Here is a 17834-nt window from a genome sequence, read left to right as displayed (position 1 = left end):
GGTGTGTTGCAGTATCTCATAGTTTTAATTTGCATTTCCCTGATGACCTATGATGTGGAGCATATTTTCATATGCTTATTCGCCATCTGTATATCTTCTTGCAGGAGGTGTCTGTTCAGGTGTTTGGCCCATTTTTTTAATCAGGTTGTCCATTTTCTTATTGTTGAGTTTTAAATGTTTTTTGTATATTTTGGATAGCAGTCCTTTGTCAGATATGTGTATCCTTTACAAATATTTTCTCCCAGTCTGTGGTTTGTCCTCTTGTTCTCTCTACATTGTCTTTTGCAGAGCAAAATTTTTAATTTTAATGAAATTCAGCATATCAGTTCTTTTCCTTCATGGATTGTGTGTCTGGTGTTGTATCTAAAAAGTCACTGACATACCTTAGGTCATCTAGGTTTTCTCCTAGGTACTCTTCTAGGAATTTTATAGTGTTTTTGTTTTACATTTAGGTCTTTGATCCATTTTGAGTTAACTTTTGTGAAGGGTGTAAGGTCTGTGACTAGATTAATATTTTTGCATGTAGATGTCCAGTTGTTCCTGTACCATTTGTTGAAAAGATTATTGTTGCTCCATAGTATTGCCTTTGCTCCTTTGTCAAAGATCAGTTGGCTATATTTTTGTAGGTCTATTTCTGGGCTCTCTATTCTGTCCCATTGATCTATTTGTCTGTTCTTTCACCAGTACCAGACTGTCTTGATTACTGTAACTTTACAGTAAGTCTTGAAGTCCAGTAGTGTCAGTCTTCCAACTTTATTCTTCTTCAGTATTGAGTTGGCTATTCTGAGTCTTTTGCCTCTACATATAAACTTTAGAATGAGTTTGTTGATTTCCATAAAATAACTTAATGGGATTTTGAGTGGGATTGCATTGAATCTGTAGATCAAGGTGGAAAGAACTGACATCTTGACAATATCAAGTCTTCCTATCCATGAACATGGAATATCTCTCCATTTATTTAATTCTTCTTTGATTTCTTTCATCAGAGTTTTACAGTTTTCCTCATATAGATCTTGTACATATTTTGTCAGATTTATAACTAAGTATTTCATTGGGGGGTGCTAATGTAAATGGTAATGTGTTTTTAATTTCAAATTCCACTTGTTCATTACTGGTATCTGCTTAACTTTTTAAGTGATTAATGGATGCCTGGAAGTTGACCTACATATATATTCAGAAATGTTTTGCCACCTGAGACCTGTGAGGAGGTAAGCTTTGTGGTTCCATCTGTTATTAGTATTTGTGGGGGTGGAGGGGTGTGGAATCTGTTAGGTGTTTAGCTAATTTCAATTTATTATAATTTATCAAATTCTGACTATTTTGTGGATAATATGGTGGAGGGCAGGAATAAAAAAAGAAACAGAAAATTCATGTGAACATCCAGGTCCATTCTCCCAAGAGTCCATTCAGAGTAGAAGGTGAAAAGAATACCATCTTTCAAAATAGTTCAGTGTGAAAAGGTTAAGAGGAAAAAAGATAAAGTTTGTCCTTAGCACAGTTCTTATTACCATGTTGCCCTCAAGTCTATTGCCGTCATATAGAAAACCACGTTACATTTAAATTGGATAGTAAGGTCATTTGACTATTATATTTGCTATTTATATAGTAAATAGTAGATTGTCTAAAGCCTATCTACTTCAAGAAAGGATTTAAGGAGTTCAGTAAAATTTAATTGGCACAGTAATAGGCATATATAGGGTAATCAAAATGGAGACCAGATACCCTCTAGAGAAAGATCATTTGTTAAAAAAAATAGAACTCATGAGACAATTATTCAAACATCAAATTTTGTTCTGGCTTCTTGGTAGCCAAGTCAAAAGAGATAAATAAAGTGTTTATTTGGCTCAAAGTATATAACCAAAATAAAATTGGATCTGTTACATAAAAATGACGTGTGAAGTTTTAGATTTCTAAAACATATTTGGCAATAATTAGTACTTTTAATTAACTATTATGTACATGAATATCTCAGTAAATAGTCATTGTTAAAAGGAATGTCTTGGGACTTCCCTGGTGGCGGAGTGATTAAGAATCCACCTGCCAATGCAGGGGACACGGGTTCGATCCCTGGTCCGGGAAGATCCCACATGCCATGGAGCAACTAAGCCTGCATGCCGCAGCTACTGAGCCCATGCGCCGCAACTACTGAAGCCCACTTGCACGCTAGGGCCCGCACGCCGCAACTACTGAGCCTGTGCCCTCTGGAGCCTGTGCACCACAACGAAAGATCCCGCGTGCCACAACTAAGACCCAGTGCAGCCAAAAAAAAAGTAAATAATAAATTTTAAAAAAAGAAAAAGAAAAGAAATCATGTGGGACTCACTGCTTTCAAAACTTTTGTAGATTTCAAAAAACCCACAAAATTTTACACTTTGGTTTCTGTCTTATTTCTACGGTATTTTCCATCCACAGTAATCTTAATGCTACTGTCACTTTATACACGGGGGATTTGTGTCCATGTCAGTGCTCTGGTGAATAATAAATCCATATCTTTTAAAAAGGTTATGTCCAGGAAAGCTATTTCCATACTGGTTTCTCTACTCAAGAGCTTTATCGGGAGCTGAAGCAGTCAATGCCTTGAGGCCATTCTATTTTGCTGTACATCCAGATTTCTTTGGACAGCACCCCAGGGAAAGGGTAAACAATTATTTTTTTTTACTATTTAACATTAGTCTATGTTTCTGTTTAGTTTATTTACCTTTGCTACAGTATAATACAGAGAGTTCTATAAATTGGGGTTGTTTTGTCATGGTGGAATAATCAGTGCTTTGAACTATAGATACTGAAAACTGAAACTAAAACTATTGTTTTTTTTAATGAAAGCTGTCATGTTTTATGCAGGCAATAAAGATATCACGTAAACTCTTTAGAGTATTAGTAATCATATTTTCTGTACCAGGTTTGAAAGTAAAATTGAGGGTTTGAAGGAAAATTTAAGGGCTCTGATACCATGATCAGTCCTTTTTTTTAAGGTTGATGCAAGGAGGGTTTTTCAGTGCCCAAATAGTTTTTCCTTATGTTGCATGCTTCTGGTCCACTTCCCTATATCATCAGTTAATGTCTGCTCAAGGAATACAAACTCATGATGAACTTAGTTAGGAAGGTCACTATTTTTTAATGTTAGATAATATATTACAAAGCCAGATGCTTTGGAATAACTTCATTGGTTCCTTTTATCTTCCTTAACATTGACACCTGGTTTAACATGAAAAGGAATTTAAAACTCTTGAAAATTAGAACATTATTGTGTTGCTTTTCCCCCTTTTTTGGGGGTGGGGGCCATGCCTTGTGGCTTGCACGATCTTAGTTCCCCAACTAAGCGAGGAGTCCTAACCACTGGACCGCCAGGGAATTCCCTGTATTGCTTTTTTTCTACTTGCTGTGGAAAATAAATCAGTTTTGCTTCTTTGCTTTAGGAAAATATTTTGTTTATGATAGTTGATATATATATATATTGGCTATTCGAAGTCAGAGCCTTTTTAAGTAATTAGTAAATTGAATCAACAGAAAAATACTACCTTGGAGATGTCATAATTTAATATAAATTATTGGGGATGTCATAAATTAATACAATTTAATTTAATGTTTAATAATTTAAAGTTTTTAAATCCAACGTGTGAGGAAAAATTAAGCTTAGTACTAGGTGACTGGTTTCCCTCCTCTACCAGTGTACCTTTTTTTTTTACTAAAACTTCTGTGTGCTATAAAAGGTGAACTCAGCAGGCTTGGGTTGCTTTGTTGCAAGAAATGCCTGGCTTCAGTACTGGCCCTTCAGTGCCTCCTGGGAGATGAGCTCTGAGCCCCTGGGATATCCTTGCCCGATAAGAATGTTTTTGTGTGCCGGGGCCTTGGGCCACACCAGATAGTTTATGCCAACAATGTATTTTATGGTGAATGCCTGTTTTCTCATGTCTGAGGCCCTCTTGGGAGGCTGGAGACTGAATAGCTGTGGTCAGTCATGTGGGCATGTAGTGCCCGAGTAAAAGCCCTGGCCCCCAAGGCTTGGATGAGCTTCCTTGGTTGGCAGCACTTTTCATGTGTTGTCACACGTCCTTGCTGGGGGCTTAAGCGCTGTCTGTACAACTCCCCTGGGAGAGAACAACTGGAACCTTGCACTTGGTCCCTACGGGACTCCACCTTACATGCCTTTTCCCTTTGCTGATGTTAATCTGTATCCTTTTGCTGTTATAAACTGTAACTGTGAGTATAACAGCTTTTCTGAGTTCTGTAAATCCTTCTAGTGAATCATCAAACCCCCAACACAATATAGCTGAGAGCGGTATATTGTAATAAATTCAATAAACAAAAACAAACTGTTCCTAATTTCAGATCACACTGTGTTTCTGAGAAGAGACCTATAGGGATAAGAAGCAGAGTTATTATTTATGCCATTTCTTGGAGCTATTCCTTCACTAAAAGACATTTCTTTTTTCACTTAACAATACATCCTAGAGATCACTCTATGTACATTCCTGAATACCATCTGTGTCATATTCTTTCCCTTTTTTTTCCTTTTGGCTGTGTAGCACTCCATTGAATGAAGATACCATAATTCAACCAATCTCTGAAAGGGCATTTTTAGAGCCCTTTATATAGAGAGAAATTAGCTCTTTGCTATGAAATAACTTGCAAATTGGGGAATTCCCTGGTGGTCCAGTGGTTAGGACTTGGTGCTTTCACTGCGGTGGGCCTGGGTTCAATCCCTGGTCGGGGAAGTAAGATCCCGCAAGCTGAACAGGGCGGCCAAAAAAAAAAAAGAAAAGAAAGAACTTGCAAATATTTTCTTCTACTCGGTTTTTGTCTGTAGACTGCTTGGTGTGTGTGTGTGTGTGTGTGTGTGTGTGTGTGTGTGTGTGGTTTTTAATGTGTTCTTTTCTTAAGTTTTTTTTTTTAATTGAAGTATAGTTGATTTACAATGTGTTAATTTCTGCTGTACAGCACAGTGATTGTTATACATATATATGTATTTATATTCTTTTCCATTATGGTTTATCACAGGATATTGAATATAGTTCCCTGTGCTATATTAAGTTTTTAAATTTTTTTATGTAACTGGATTTATCAATCATTCATTACCTGGGATATTCAGTCATAGTTAGGCTTTTTCCACATCTAAGTTATAAAGAATCTCAACCATGTTTTCTTCTAGTACTTATGTGGCCACATTTTTTTTTACATCTCATCCCTATGGAGTTCCAAGTTGTGAGGTGTGGATCCAATTTTATCCTGTACTGAGGAGCTATGAAATCCCACCATTTTTTAATACTAAATTCTTTAATACACTCAATAATGTGTTTAAAAGGTCGGGATATAATTTCTGATGTTTCCTTGTTCTATTTTGTGTATAAATGCCTCTTAACATTTTTTTCCAGGAAGTCAATGAAAATTCTCTTAAGAGATTAAGTGCCTACTTAGAAAACCTCCAGAAACCAGGCTTCAAGTCTTTGAAACCAACCCAGCTTATGTTTTATGTCAGAGAAACAGACCAGAACTCCTCTGATGGCCAGGAACACTTCAGCACTTCCGGTACGTTTCTTATTTCTCATGTGTCCCTTGCAGGCTTGGTATGATGTATCCGATCTGTCTAACGTTGCTAGAAGACCTTCGGATTGAAGCCTTGTCATAGAAAATAATATCATTTAATTGCATGTTTTCCTGGAGTTAGATTCTGTTCCTGGTTGCATGTGTTTGATGAGCCATTTTTTATGTTTAAACTTTTCTGACTAGAAAACTGAAGTGTTCCTATTTGTCCCCTTCCTATTTCAGTGCTGTTTTAAGTATTAAATGTCTATATAACAATTTGTATCTTTAAAAAATATAGCTCACATTCTCTTTAGTCCTCAAAGTACCCTGTGAGGAATGTAGTATTTGCCCAATTGTAACTTAGTAATGTCCCAGGACCATGGAGACAGAATAGGGGTCTTGAACCCTTTAACTCCAGCCTCATGCTGTTTGTAAAATCTGATCAGTCTTCATGTACAGCCTTCTGTTTTATCCTTTGTCACTGCTTTAGCCATGATCCAGTGCTACTTTAAACTAAGGATGAATGTGGGTCTGTCCATCCTTTTTGTGATCCTTGAGAAAATAACTTTATTTTTAGAATGAACTTTAAAACAGTTTAAAGATTTACCAAGAGCTTTCTGTGAACTAATGCTAAAACAAATAGCGGTCATCAGCTCTGGCTGGGTAAAGAGAAAAATCCTCTACTTTCAGTTAATGGTTAACTTTGAACCATTTATTAAAATAGATTATAAAAAATAAATTAAAAATGGGAGAAGACATACAGCATAAGTGACAAAAAGATAACGTTAGTATATAAGTAGTTCTTAGGAGTCAAGAAGAAAACAGAGCAGCCTGGTTGCAAAAATGGGCAAACACAATGTCTTGGCAGTTCAGGAAATAATACACATATATAGCCAATAAGATACAAAAACGTTTAGCCTCAGTAATCAAATGCAAACTAAATTAATTAGGTAATATTTTCCAATAAAGGATATATGCAATCTGGTACAGGCATTCCACACTATATAGCAGCCCTGACCTTGGATTAAACAATTAATGGAATTGATAAATAAGAGAGAAACTGGGATTTACTCCTTGACTTACCTCTTCTGAGGATAAACTATTTTTTCCTAACCTCAAATGCAGGAATTTGCATTTCCTTTCCTCTTTCACTGACTAGAATAATTTTCCTACCAGTATTTCTCACTTTACCATCAATGATTCAACTAAAAAATCTTTCTTAGTTTGCATGTTCTACATTTTGTAAATCTATGTGGCAGGCATAGTAGGTATCTCTGAGCATGATTTACATTGCGATGACTTTCATCGGTGGCAAAGACAAGAAAACACATTTCGGCCTTCTGTGGAATGGTGAAAAATTAGAAACAACTTTTATAGTCATCAGTTTTGGAAGTGTTAAATAAATTGCGCTGCATTGATTATGTGGATTAGTATAGCGCTACTAAAAAGAAAGAGAATGATGTATACATACAGATAATGGAAGAGTCACCAAGGTTAAATAACAAAAGCAAGTTCAAAGTCATAGATCCAGAATGGTGCAGTTTATATGTTAAAAAGGAACAATTCACACTGTGGGTGTGTGTTTGTGCAAACACATAAGCGTATATATCATATATAACATACACACAGAGCACATAGCAAAGGTCTAGAGCAGTGCTGTCCAAGAGGGCTTTCTGCGGTGATGTAACTGTTCTGTATGAGCGCTGTGTGGTCCAGCTGGCGCTAGCCCCATGTGGCTGCTGGGCACTTGAAGTGGGGCTAGTATGACCAGGAACTGAATTTAAAATTTTATTTAATTTCAGTCAATTTAATTTTATCAATACATAGCCACATATGGCTAGTAGCTACCATATTAGGCAGTGCAGGTCTAAATGCTTGTGTACCTAAATGTCAATAGGGTTACATCTAGTGAAAGTGTGAGGTTGTGTGCCTGTCAACAGGAGACTTTTACTTTGTATATATAATTTTACAAGAAGGATGTACTTACATAACGCTTGTATAATTTTCAAAACCAATTTAAAAAATTTTTCCAAAGAAAGAAAAAAGAGTCAGCATGTTATAATGGGGAAAATGCTTGGCTTGGTGGCAGCTCAGATTTAAGCCCTCACTTCACGCTTCTTAACCTCCTCGAACCTCTGCTTCTTCACATTTGAAAAGAGAGATAATAATGGCACTGGTGACAGTGTTCATTGAAAAGTTATGTAAATTCAGCTAGCGCCATGTTTAACACCGAATAAAGGTGCAGGGGAACCAGTAGATTTCCTACTGTTGACGTAAGTTAGATTACTACCCTGAGCCCACTGACTACTTGCATTAAAGTCAGATTGTGAAGTGCTAACTTTTAAAAAATTAGGGAATTTTGAGTCACTTCTGAAAATATTGTGTCCTTAGCTAGCTGGATGGGGGAGTATGAGGACAGTCTCTTTCAACCGCAGAGAAAATTTGAGGTGGGTTTCTGTGACCCCGAGACTGGATTGGCCCCTCCTTGAACCACTGTCCCAGGGCAGCCTGCCCCCCCCCTCCCCCACCTCCCCCCTCCCCCTTCTCTTTAGTGCTGGACACCCTGTCTGCTGGACACTTGCCCATAGGAGAGCGTTTCCATCCCTTAGACTGTAGAGACCAAATTTATGAACAGCATTGAAAATATTCTCAATCCCCTTCTTGGGCTGGGGTGGGTTTGGTCACTGGCGCCAAACTAGAAAAGAGAGCTGACAGAGGACTTCATGAAGATGGAGGTAGTGTGGTATAGTTTGGGAGAAGGGATGTAGTTTTCCATTTACAGATGATTTTCCAATAGGATGAATTTTAATCAGTAATGGAGTGTTTTAAAAGATTTTGAATCTATAAATGTATGAAAAACTGTTTTTCAAGTAAAGCAAATAATCACCTGTATTAACTGTTTGGGGGAATTATATTCTCTAGGATTTCGAGCAGTCAAATTTACTTTGCACACCAGAGATCTGCTAAGCACAGTGTTATATATTCTCAACTCCTGCAGTTTATCCATTGAACATATCCAAAGCTTGAATACTAATGTGCATTCCCAGCCTCTCAAAGAGGCCAAAAGGATATCTGACAGGCCCATCAAATGGGACAAGTCTTACTACTCCTTTACTGGGTTCAAGGACCCTGATGAAGACCTCGAGCAAGTCTGGAGAATGGAAACAACCCTAACGTATGTAAGAGTTTTTATTTAAACTTATTTGTAGTTAGTAGCCCCCACTCGCCTCAAATAGAGAAAAGCCTGCATGCAGCAACAAATACCCAATGCAGCCAAAGATAAAACAAAAAAAAACAAAAAACATGAGCTAGAAGAGAGGGTCTCAGCCTCGCATGCACTGGGATCCAGCCCATGAAACTTCTGCTTATACCCATTGTTCTAATTATCTCACAGTGTGTCCAGATGAACAAAAACTTGGGACTGTCTGACCTACCTTTTGGTATAGAAAAGAAGTGGGATTGGATAAGTCAAGGCATAAAAGCAAGAATGAGAGTTGTTGTACCTTAAGTCAAGAGGCTTTAGAATAACATATTAAAGAAATTCAGCGATTAGAAATTCAGCAAAAAAGAAATTCAGTGGTTCAGTTGAGTGTTTCATAGGGTACAATTTTGGTCTGGAGCTAGATGTGTAGCCATCATGGAAAGATTGTCCCAGGGATCCAGAACTCAGAGGTAGTCAGCTGGCAAACAATGAAAACAGACTGGAACTGGGATAAGCCAATTCACCAAGATATGTGCTATTCCATTGGTTCCTTGCCCAAGCTGAGTATTTATAATTTCCTTATTTGTATGTAGTTCATCCAATAAAATTCTTCAGCCTTTAATAAAAGTAGACACTCTTACATTATATTATATTACATTTTACTAGATAATGCATTTTTAAGAGTATGGAACATGTTTTAATCATCTTTCTACTAATCTGCTTTGTAGATTCATAAAACCCAACCAGCATTTTTATTTCACTGAATTAAAGAATTGTTGGAAAAGTGTGAATGTGCAGTGCTGGAGGCTGGGTGTGGAGAACTCAAGGTTGAATATGGAAATGTAAAGTAGCTTAATACAGATGGTAGCAGTAGAAGTGACTCAGCAATGAATGTAGAGGACCGTTTGTTTTAAAACAGTGCCTCTGTTAGTTTCATTAGTGTTGACTTAAAAGTATCTGCTGTTTTTAGCAAGAGATACATTGTCTTAAGGAAATTTTCTGAGCGTACATGAGTTGTGTTACTATGAATTCTTCATTTCCTCCAGAGGTATACTTCGTTTTAAATTCAAGCTCTCATGTTGACAATTACCAGGACAGGCTCAAAACATGTCATTTTGATTTGTCTACTCTTAAAGAAGATAGCAACATAAATTAAATAGACCACTGTTTTAGAAATTGAAATCAGTGGAAATATAACTGTCTAATTTATTGATCATTATTATCCAAATTCAGTTGTCAATAACTATGTATCTTGTCAAACAATGAAGTAAACCCATTCATAGCCAGATAGAACCTTTGTTTTCTTAGCTTTGACAAATGAAATTAACAACAATAAAGCATTACATGTTTTAGCCTTGTTTATAAGAGAGATCTTGCATTCACTTTAAAACTGATTTAAAATTAATATTGAATTATTCTAAATGAAACAGACAGTATTTACAGTTGCTTACAAAAGAGCTGGAATAGGGCTGTGGCTGGTTCTTGGTGTAATGCTGTTTCATATCTTTTACTTCCATATATTTTTCTTGGGCTAGAGAATATTGAGAGTTGACTGGTATCACCTTAAATCTTCCTACTCAAAGCTTCTCTTCTAAAATCGACCGGTTAGAGATTTCTGTTTCGTTTAGTTTTTGATGCTTGTATCGGAGGTCCTTGGGTTATATTTCTTGAACGTGGATATGTTAGTGACTTACCTGAACCAGATTATCACACCTCATAGAGTTTGAGTTTAGCTTAGCAGGTATAATTTTAGAGTAGAGGGTCCAGGCTGGGTAGGATAGGAGAGGACAGCTCTACACTGAAAAAAGGCAAGAAAAGGAATACATGCTGCTCTTTGGGCCCTTTGGGTAAATTACAGTATAGACTAAATGCCGCAAAAAAAAAAATCTGTTGCCTTTACCAGCATGCCTTAGAGGGCCTATGCCCCGGTTATGACAGTTGTATGAATTTGGAAGATTTCATATCTCTTATTTCCATAACCTAACCTGGTCTCCCTGGTCCAGTGTGTTCACACAGGCCCAGCACCCCTTTCAGCCAGTCTTGACCTTTTCCCAACTATGGATGTTGCCCAGTTTGCGGGGACCCTGATGAGGGTTTGTTCAGGTTTTGTTTTATGTTAGTTTTTCCCAGTAAGGATTCCAGGAGCTTATGTCATCAAAGCCAGAGTGGTGTTGGTATCAGTTTCTTGTTTCAGTTATTAATTTTTTTTTGGCCATGCCACGTGGGACGTGGAATCTTAGTTCCCCAACCAGGGATCGAACCCGAGCCCCCTGCATTGGAAGTGCAGAGTCTTAACCACTGGACCACCAGAGAAGTCCTAATTTTTTAAATTTGTTATTATTTTGCAAATAATTATAAAATTGTTGAACCATTGGGAGCTTTCAAATCATATGAATGGAGTGACTGTCCCATAGTCAGGAGATTTAGGGTAGCTGTAACTAGGACAAAACTTCTTCACCACCATGGTCATTTTGGCCATATACGGTTTGTTTTTATTTTCATTCTTGTATTGTTTACCTCATCTTTATTATATATGTAGTTATAGGAGAGGACTCCTAAGGAGCACATGCTGAATTACACAGTTCAGAGGGAGCATAGAAATAATTCTGCAAATTTACATCCAGCTGATCTTTTTTTTTTTTTTTTTTTTTTTTAAATTTATTTATTTATTTATTTATTTATGGCTGTGTTGGGTCTTCGTTTCTGTGCGAGGGCTTTCTCTAGTTGTGGCAAGTGGGGACCACTCTTCATCACGGTGCGCGGGCCTCTCACTATCGCGGCCTCTCTTGTTGCGGAGCACAGGCTCCAGATGCGCAGGCTCAGTAATTGTGGCTCACGGGCCTAGTTGCTCCGCGGCATGTGGGATCTTCCCAGACCAGGGCTCGAACCCGTGTCCCCTGCATTGGCAGGCAGATTCTCAACCACTGTGCCACCAGGGAAGCCCCATCCAGCTGATCTTCACCTGGTTTACAAATTGCATTCACCTGATCAAAATTTAATCTTGAAAGCATGTTATTTCTAATATTTCAGAATGTAATGTTAAAAAGAGAAAATATAACAGTTTTATTTAGTGTAAACTTTCAAATAATTTTCCTTATGTTTCCGCAGAGACATGCAGGCTGAAATAAAACAGAGAAATCATGAAAATAAATTAGTTGAGTTTTTAAAAACACAACATAGAAGAATTATCAGGTCATAAAAGCTCCATTTAATCTATTTTCTTATATCTGGCAGTTACATTTCAATCTACATTCTAGGACATGCTGTGTAATTTTGAATTTCTCAGAAAATTGTGCTTTATCTTACTGTAAAATCACTTTATAGTGATAAAAACGCTATAATGAAATGTTTAATTTGTAAGGTTTTCTAATTTTATACTATAATAAAAAGAATATGCCAGCCTAAAAAAAATTAGAAAATGCTACTTTGTATTGTAGCTTTTAGTATTTCCATATTTTGCATATATTCTCTGATTATCAAATAATTTTATAACTAAAATGTATTGCATTTATAGAATTTGTATTTGCAAGGAGACAACAGGATCCATTTGTATGTAAACAAATTATCCCATATGTAATGTCTATCCCACTGAAAAAAACATGTCATTGAACTATGGAAAGACCATTTAAATGCTATTCTGTTAGCTCCTGAGATATTAGTAAATGTCAGACTTCCATTTTTTCTATTTGAAGTTTGCACACAAAGTTTTATTTCACTTTCATTGTCTAAGCTCTGAATCCTCTTAGTGTCCACAAAATGCCACATTGGACAATTACAATATTGGAATTATTTCTGTAGGATATTTGGAAATGTTATAATCATGCTTTAACTCATATGATACACTTATTCACTCTTCTCCTTATTTATAGGCTAAGTCATTGTTTTTCAAATTATAAGTCATAACTTTAGTCTCTGTAACCTCCTTTAATCGGGAATGGTTCCTCAGTGTTTTCTTGTCTTCCATTACCTTGCTGTTATTTTGTAGAATGTCCCTCAATTTGAGTGTTTTGAGTTTATCTAGTATTTCTCATAATTAGAGTCAGGTTATTCATATTTGGCAGGAATACCCCGAAAGTGAAGTGTGTTGTTTTCAATGTTATATAGGAGGCATATGATGTTGATTATCCCATTACTAGTGATATTAACTTGGATCATTTGATTAAGGTGGTGTCTCCCAGTTTTTTCCCCAGTAAAGGAACTATTTTTCCCTTCAGTTAGTTTCTTTTGAGGAGATACTTAGGGCTATGTAAATATCCTTTTAACACTGAATTTTTACCCCTTAGCTCTAGTGCTCATTGATGATTTTTGCCTGAATCACATATTATGATGATGGTTGCCAAATGGCAATTTTCTAACCTTATCATCCATCCCTTCAAGCCGGCTCCTATGTCCCCATCATTCTTTGAGAACTCTCTTACTTCCTGGTTCACCAAGGTGTTCCAGGCTCATCTGGACTTTCCCTGGCCCAGTGTTTGATTGAACCCTTTTGCCGAGAAGCTCTGGTTCTTTTTAGGAGGGAATGATTTTTAGAAACCAAGATCTGGGTGGTGCATGTCTCAATTGCTACTGAACTTCTCAGTGGCCAGAGCTAGGAAACATGTATCTTTGTCTTTATATCTATAGATAGATCTAGTATCTAGATAGATAGATAGATAGATAGATGATAGAAAGAAAGAAAGAAAGAAAGAAAATGCCATGTGTAGAACCTTCATTTTCATCTCAGTGTTTAGAGACAAAACACAAAAATTGTTAAACTAGATCAGTTAAATTTTATACACTAAATGTAAGAATTCCAACAATCAGGTCATGAATATATAATCATAAGATTATATTTCAGTCTACAGTTTAAGACATTTGGTCCCCAAACCCCACATGGTATGCCATTTGGTAATTCATTTGTCAAAAAATCATCCTTTCTATTACATAATTTAAAGTAAATTGATTAACACATATGACTTAATAAATGAGGAAAAGGTTGAAAAATTGTAAGAGCTAATAATCGTGATATAAAGTAAGATATTATTTTATTTCTCACACAGAAAGCAGAAATAAAATCACTACCAGTATTCTTAAAGGGGGAGTAGGAAGAATTATTAATGACTGCACACATTTAGTGAATCAAACAAATGTGGAATATAGGGAATTCCCTGGCGGTCCAGTGGTTAGGGATCCGAGCTTCCACTGCAGGGGGCACAGGTTCAATCCTTGTTCCAGAACTAAGATCCCTGCAAGCCCCTCCGTATGGCCAAAAAAAAAAGTGGAACATCTTTAGGTAGAGGAAAAGGTCCCAATTCCTTACGCCAATGTGCAAGACCTTTTATAATCTCACACACACACATGTACGTTCCTTTCCAGTCTCATCTCACACCCCCCCTCCCTCTAGGCATCGTGTGATCTGGGCACGTTGGTTCATCTTATACTTCCCTGTGCACTGGCGTGGTTGGCATGCCCTTCCATTTCACTAATCTGCCTGGAAAACTCTGATCCATCTCTCAGGTTCAGGTCACATATCACCTGCTCTATAGAACCTTCCAGGCAGAATTACTTAATTCTTCCTCTGTTCTCCTAGAAGCTCATATATTCTCTTCCAATTGCTTCTCTCTCTATTCCTTACTAGATGCATCTTCCTTATATTCCCAACACAACACACTGTTAGGCTTTCAGGATAAATATTTGATGCATGCATAATGGTTGATTGGTTCTGAGAGTTTCAACTTGATTACTATTATTATTTTTGCGGCTGCACTGTGCAGCGTGCAGGATGGTAGTTCCCCGACCAGGGATAGAACCCAGTGTCCCCTGCAGTGGAAGCGGGAGTCCTAACCGATGGACCACCAGGGAATTCCCTGAACTTGATTATTTTTTAAAGGTTGTAGATGACAACATCTCAAACCTTTAAAGTGACTTAATAATTAAGGAACCTTAAAAAGGTTTATTTGGCAAGCACTTTTGAGATGGACATATGAGCCCTTCTGCAGAGTTATCCTAACGCCTGACCATCAATCACTGACAGGTGTCCCACAGGGGGTGTCAGGTGGCCTGGGGATGGGGTGCTTTAGACCATTTTCCCCCTAACCCCCTGGAGCTTTCTCTTGCACGGCTGTACCCAGGGCCCACTCCACCACTACCATCTTGGACCCAAAATGTTCCTCTGATCCCCGAGTCACCTTGCCACTCTGCCCTGCCTACTCCTGCAGCAGCCATTCAGCCTCCTAGGCACCACCCAGGCCTCTTGTTTGTCCAGACTCCCCTGGGGGACTAGAGACTCTGAGCGACAGCCAGCATCCCTTGTGCCATGACCATTATAACACCGAGGAAGTGATAACCTCCCAAGGGGCCGTGCTGCTCGGTACGAGGCCACCCGGGCTGCCCTCAGCTCTTGTCTGAAAGCTCTCCCCTTCTAATCCTTACACCGACTTTGATGTTTATTTTCTCTTTTAAGACTTCACTGAGGTAAACGTTCTAAGAAGTGCAGAATTAAAAGAACATCTTTCTGCTGAGCCTATGATGTAGTTGACGGGGGAAAATAATAAAGGTGGAGAGAGGTGAGACTAGAGCTGGGCATTTGGTCGGGTGGGAAGGAACCAAGGGGCAAACAGACCCACCTGACAGGAGCGTGTGGACGGAGACACCGAGACTGGTAAGGCCTGACCAGTGGGAGCACTTGGACAGAGAGCTGAGGGGCTGAGCGGGGCGAGCTCAGGGTGCTGACAACCAAGACAAAAACGGAGCAAGAGACAGGGTCTACCCAGCTAGAATCCACAGAGTTACCTCCGCAAGTGCCTGCCTCAGGAAACACCGCCTGTTGAATGTCACCAGCACCATTAGGTGCGTCTTCTGAATTGACTTTTTCCCTGTCTGGCTGCACTAGGACACCATCTGCTCATGTGCCCCAGTAGGAAAAGGGTCGCCTGTAGATGACCAATGCAAGTGGTGGTCCAGTACAGCCTGCCTAAAAGTGCAGTAAACATAAGTGAGGTTTGAAGTATCTTTAATTCTTTAAAAATTATCCCATCTCTGGAAATCTAGCAACAGGCTGGGTGTAATTTAAATTGAATTTTTTTGATAGACAAAGGAAGTTGTCATAAGTAGAATATGATTTAACAGATGCTGGCAGTTCTCCAAGAAACCTATTTTAGAAGTATTTACTCTAAATGAATAGACTTGGCAGCAGTACTTATAATTTGGTAAACGTTTGATGGCAAACTCGGTTTAACACTGGGGCTGCTTTAAGTCAATGAACACATCGTTCAATAGTAGAAATGTTTGCGTTATAGTTAGTATTGCAAAGTGTATATCTCTGTTTTTTTCTTTCTAGATCCTGGTTAGATAACAATGGGAAAAGTGCTGTTAAAAAGCTGAAGAATAGTTTGCCACTTAGAAAAGAACTAGATCGTTTAAAAGATGAACTGTCCCATCAATTGCAGCTCTCGGATATCAGGTAATGAAGAAGAGAAAACCTAATTTAGAGATTAAAATAAACATGTATTACCTTTTGGTAAAGGTTTCTAACAGTTAAATATTTGCATCTTTAATTATTGTGTTCACTAAATATTCAGTTATCTTTTTATGAAAGTAATCAAATGTTTATGTAAGAAAATCAGTGTGAATTTCTTGTTTAAAATAGTGAAGTAAAGTTTAGATACTGATATTTTTAGCATAATAGTTTTTTTTTTAACATAATGGGCTTGTAAGAAAAATACACTTTTCCTATGCCCATAATGTATAAAAAATAATTATTTCCCAATCATGTAAGACTGGTACTTAAGTTTAAAAAGAGGAAGGGAGATAAAAAATAAATGTTGTATTCTTTTATTCTATGTTATATAGCATGACTTTTTTTCTTTTTTTTCTTTTCTTTCAATTGAGGTATAATTGACATATAACATTAGTTCCAAGTGTTTTACATGATAATTCATTATTTGTATACATTGTAAAATGATCACCACAATAAGTCTAGTTAACATCTGTCACCATACCTAGTTACAAAAAAATTTTTTTCTTGTGATGAGAACTTTTAAGATCTACTCTTTAAGCAACTTACAAAATGCAATACAGTATTAATACCTGTAGTCACTATAACTTGACTTTTTAAATGTTTTCATAAACTTAGAAATCACAGTTGTATAAAGATACATGCTGAATCTTTATTTATTATAAAAATGGATTTAACAGCTGTTACAACCCTAAGGAGGGGGTGGTGTGATTCAGTCATGGGACTCTGCATTACAAGATCCCGGAGATATTGTCATCTGGTCTGGAGCTTAAACTTCTATTACTCTTTGCTGTAGCCTGTTTTGTTGTTTTCAGCCATCATTATCAGGACTTTTTACTTATATTGAACCAAATGACCATTTGGGTACCATAACAGCACCTTTTTCCTGGGCTTGCAGAATACAGATAGTACTTATATGTTCTATTCTTATGTATTCAAATCATAGTTGTCCAGGATAATTCAAATTTCAGAGGAAAGTGTTTACACTTGGACTGTGTGGGATGTTTGGGTTTGTGCTGATAGCTGCTGTCTTTTCATCACATCCAAGCTTTGATTAGAGGGGGCCCTTCCAATTCTATAATCTAGTAACATAGACTTCACTAACTAAAAACAAAATAATAAGATCCTTCTTAAAGGTTTATAAACAAATTAATATGCATGAAAATAACGTTTTCTAAATAAATTTTAAAAGATGTGAGAAGGCAGAATGGATCAGGAAAATGAAAGGATTTCTTAAACATAAAGAGAAATAAACATTATTTTACAATATAGTAGAGAAATTTCTCAGCTTTAATTCTTACTATGGTAAATATCAATAGCTATAACCCATATAAACAAAAGCTCTTCGAGGTTCTCAGTTTTTAGGAGTGCAAAGGGGTCCCGAGACCAGAATATTTGAGGACTGTGGACGTGAGTGTCTCGGCTTACTGGGAAATTAACCAAGTCTCCAACAAAAGGACAGTCACAACAAAAGCATTGTGACTGATGACATTGTGTGTTAAAGGAATAATTTTGAAAGCCTATTTCACTTTATCAGAAATGACATTCATCAGAATTGGTGTTAGGATGAAGAAGGGACCTAAGTTTTCTGAAAGCCTGTTGAGCGCCTTACTC

The 17834-nt window shown here is 37.3% G+C and overlaps 1 protein-coding gene and 1 long non-coding RNA gene across 8 annotated transcripts in view; one reads left to right on the top strand and one right to left on the bottom strand.

The window, feature by feature from the left end:
- Window positions 1–17834, top strand: part of TCAIM (T cell activation inhibitor, mitochondrial) — a 38068-nt gene that overhangs the window by 5495 nt on the left and 14739 nt on the right. For all 6 annotated transcript variants that reach the window (XM_059939258.1, XM_059939255.1, XM_059939253.1 and 3 more), the window contains exons 2-6: window positions 1136–1208; window positions 2502–2637; window positions 5373–5526; window positions 8446–8698; window positions 16044–16166. In XM_059939258.1, the coding sequence (XP_059795241.1) occupies window positions 1136–1208; window positions 2502–2637; window positions 5373–5526; window positions 8446–8698; window positions 16044–16166 (739 nt within the window). The remainder of the gene's footprint in view (window positions 1–1135; window positions 1209–2501; window positions 2638–5372; window positions 5527–8445; window positions 8699–16043; window positions 16167–17834) is intronic.
- LOC132374872 (uncharacterized) overlaps window positions 11379–17834 on the bottom strand; it is a 32819-nt gene continuing 26363 nt past the window's right edge. Inside the window, exon 3 of one of the 2 annotated variants that reach the window (XR_009505786.1) lies at window positions 11379–11844. This is a non-coding gene — a long non-coding RNA (uncharacterized LOC132374872). Of the gene's footprint in view, window positions 11845–17701 lie in introns of those variants that run through there. The other variant, XR_009505787.1, reaches the window with a different exon arrangement.

The sequence above is a fragment of the Balaenoptera ricei genome, chromosome 11 (assembly GCF_028023285.1).
Source record: "Balaenoptera ricei isolate mBalRic1 chromosome 11, mBalRic1.hap2, whole genome shotgun sequence".
NCBI lineage: Eukaryota > Metazoa > Chordata > Mammalia > Artiodactyla > Balaenopteridae > Balaenoptera > Balaenoptera ricei.
Note: the sequence above shows the minus strand (reverse complement) of the source record. Positions and strands in the feature narration are given on the sequence as shown.